The sequence below is a fragment of the Parasteatoda tepidariorum genome, chromosome 1, assembly GCF_043381705.1.
Source record: "Parasteatoda tepidariorum isolate YZ-2023 chromosome 1, CAS_Ptep_4.0, whole genome shotgun sequence".
NCBI lineage: Eukaryota > Metazoa > Arthropoda > Arachnida > Araneae > Theridiidae > Parasteatoda > Parasteatoda tepidariorum.
The window spans coordinates 101625442-101628426 of NC_092204.1; the positions used below are offsets into that span (position 1 = coordinate 101625442).

The following is a 2985-nucleotide window of genomic DNA, read 5'->3' on the forward strand; positions in this document are numbered from 1 at the left end:
ATTCGATAATTTTATTTGTAAGCTTTAAAATTAAATTTGAATGATAAAACATGCTCATCGCCCCCCTACCGCCAAAAACATATCCATCGCCCCTCTACCGCCCAAAACAAGTTCACCGCCCCTCAGCATACTCCCACAGCCCCCAGGGGGGCGGTATCGCCCCCGTTGAGAACCAATGGCTTGGATCAACCAGTGATTTGTGATTATGTAAAACGCATCCCATGTGGTCCATGGATGAAGGAGTTGAATGAATATGGAATTTGTGCGAATGATACTGAGTATAGTTCTCTAGGAGTTCTAGGAGTATCGAATGACGTCAAATTATTACTTGGTGCTGATGTGACCGGCAAACTTTTCCCAGGCAATGTAAAATGTTTGCAATGCAAATTGAAGGTCCTGTTGCAGGTAAGTCACATCTAGGGTGAACTCTTATGGGGAAGATACCCATAAAAGATGTTGCTTTGACGACAAATTCTTCTCCCTCAATGCTTTTGACTGAAGCATCTGTGAATCAACTGTGATCGTTGGATGTTTTGGAAATCACTGATCCATCTGATAAGAAAGTGCAAGCAAAGTTGCTATGAGCTACTCCAGAGTACTTTTTAGAAACAATAAGAGTGGATGTCGAAAGTCATTTTGTGGTTAGTATGCCTTGGCTGAAAGATCATCCTTCATTGCCAATCAACTATGACCTGGCTTATAGAAGATTGAATTCAACTGTCAACCGGCTAAAATCACATTCTATTTATAAAGAGTATTAGCAATTTTTTAATGAATGGAAGTATTAGGGAATAATAGAAGAAGTAGAAGACAATTGTGAGGAAATTTTGCACTATCTACCTCATCGGGCAGTTATAAAACCAAATAGCACTACCAAAATTAGACTAGTATCTGATGCTTCAGCTAACGTCAATAGTTTTTCAAGTTTAAATGATTGCTTAGAGAAGGGTGAAATTCTTATTGAATTGATACCAAGTATTTGTTGTGGTTAGGGACTGAGAGAATTGGTGTCGTTTCAGACATACGCAAGGCCTTCTTACAAATTGGACTTACTGAAACTGATAGGAATTACTTAAGAATTTTAGGATTGCGGGGTAGTGTTTGGAGTCACCTGTAGCCCGTTTCTGTTGTCCTCAACTATCAAATATCTTCTGATAAATGTTTTAAACGAAATAGGGGAGCAAAAATCTACTTATCCTTAATATGTTGTACAAAAATGAATGAAAAGTTTTTATGTAAACAATTGTGTGACAAGCGTCAAAGATATAGAAGAATTGTTTATGTTTGAAAGAGTTACTACTGAAATAATAGCAAGTAGAAAATTTGATCTTAGAGGGCGGGAGCATACCGACTTAACAGAGGAAAATTCACAGCCACCCACAAATGTTCTTGGTATGAGCTGATATAAGAAATATGATACTCTTCAAGTGAGTTCAGGTTGCATTTAAAAGCTTAACATTGAGAAAGTGACGAAGAGAACCACCCTGTTAGCTGCTCATGGACTTTTTGATCCCTTGGGTATAATCTTTCCTGTGTCACTGATCCCAAAATTGCTTTTTCAGAGAACTTGGAAGTTAAAACTGGCTTGGGACGACGATGTTGTTGAAAGCATCACAAGGGAATTTTTAAAATGGATTGAAGGTGTACTTTACTACATTGAGAAAATTGAGGTTCCAAGGTATTTTGGGCTAAGTGCATCCAAGAAGAGTTCCATTCATTTTTTTGTGATGCAAGTATATTGGTCTATGCAGCGGTTTTTTACATTAGATTGGAATCTGAGAGTGATGTACGAGTTCAATTACTACAGGCGAGAAGTAGAGTAGCCCCTACCGGAAAAGGAGAATTTACAATAGCAAGACGTACTTCTGGCAGCAACCATTGCATCTCGTCTCTTAACTTCAATTTCGACTGAAGCAATTCATGATGAAGTGCTTTTTTGGTCAGATTCCGCAACTGTTTTGGCCTGGAATAAAAGAAGTGAACCATGTGCTATTTTTGTTCATAACCGAGTGAGTAAAATCATAGAGCAGACTGATGTTAACACCTGGAGACATGTTCCTAGGGCGATTAACCCAGCTGATTTGCCAAATAGAGGATGTTCGGCGCAACAACTTCTGCGATTGCAATAGTGGGAGGGTCCCAGTTGGTTACACTTGATTCGAGAAATGTGGTCTTCGTCTTTAGATGCCATTAATGAGAGGGGGAGTAAGCGGTGAGAAAAGAAAAGGTGTCACAACTTCAATGACAAATTTTGAAGTGACTAGACGTTTGAGTTCACATATTTCTAACTATCGAGAAATTGTACATACTATGGCTTGGGGGAAGAGATTCCTTTTTAATTGCAAAAATAAAGAAAGAAGAAAAGGTGATATTTCTATAAAGGAATAAGAAGAAGCTGAGAAAACCACTGTATACTTGATACAACAGGAGTCATTTACAGGAGTTTCAGATAAACGCCTTAAGACTCTAGATATATTGATTGATGAGAAAGGAATCTTTAGATTAAAAACTACTGTACATAAGAGAGATGATTTTGATGAGTTTAGAACCCCTGCTGGTTTACCTGGAGAGCATCCTATAGTAAAACGTTTAGTACTGTCTGAACATAAAAATAATGCTGGTGTTTCCTACACATTGAATGCTCTGAGAGAAAGATTTCGGCTGCTGTGTGGTAGAAGAACAATAAAATCTGTATTGATATCTTGTGAAGTCCGCAACGGTTTTTTTGCCAAACCTGTAGACCCACCAACTGCATCGTCACCAGCTGACAGACTTCAAGATGCAGCTGTTTTCAAAGTAACGGGTCTGGACTTTGCTGGTTCTGTGATTTTAAAAGACAATTCAAAGGCCTGGATATGCATTTTTACCTGTGCCTTTTCTAGAGCAGCACATCTTGAATTAGTCACATCGCTATCAACTGAAGCATTTTACTATGTTTCCGTCGATTTGTTTGTAGAAGGGGAAACCTTCGATTGTATACAGTGA

At 38.5% G+C, this 2985-nt stretch overlaps 1 protein-coding gene across 1 annotated transcript; it reads left to right on the forward strand.

Moving 5' to 3' along the window:
• The first annotated feature begins 234 nt into the window (after window positions 1–234).
• On the forward strand, window positions 235–2985 carry LOC139426682 (uncharacterized). Its single transcript, XM_071186401.1, has 3 exons — window positions 235–405; window positions 1563–1733; window positions 2428–2985. Exons 1-3 carry the CDS (start codon window positions 235–237, stop codon window positions 2983–2985), a joined length of 900 nt encoding a protein of 299 aa, XP_071042502.1.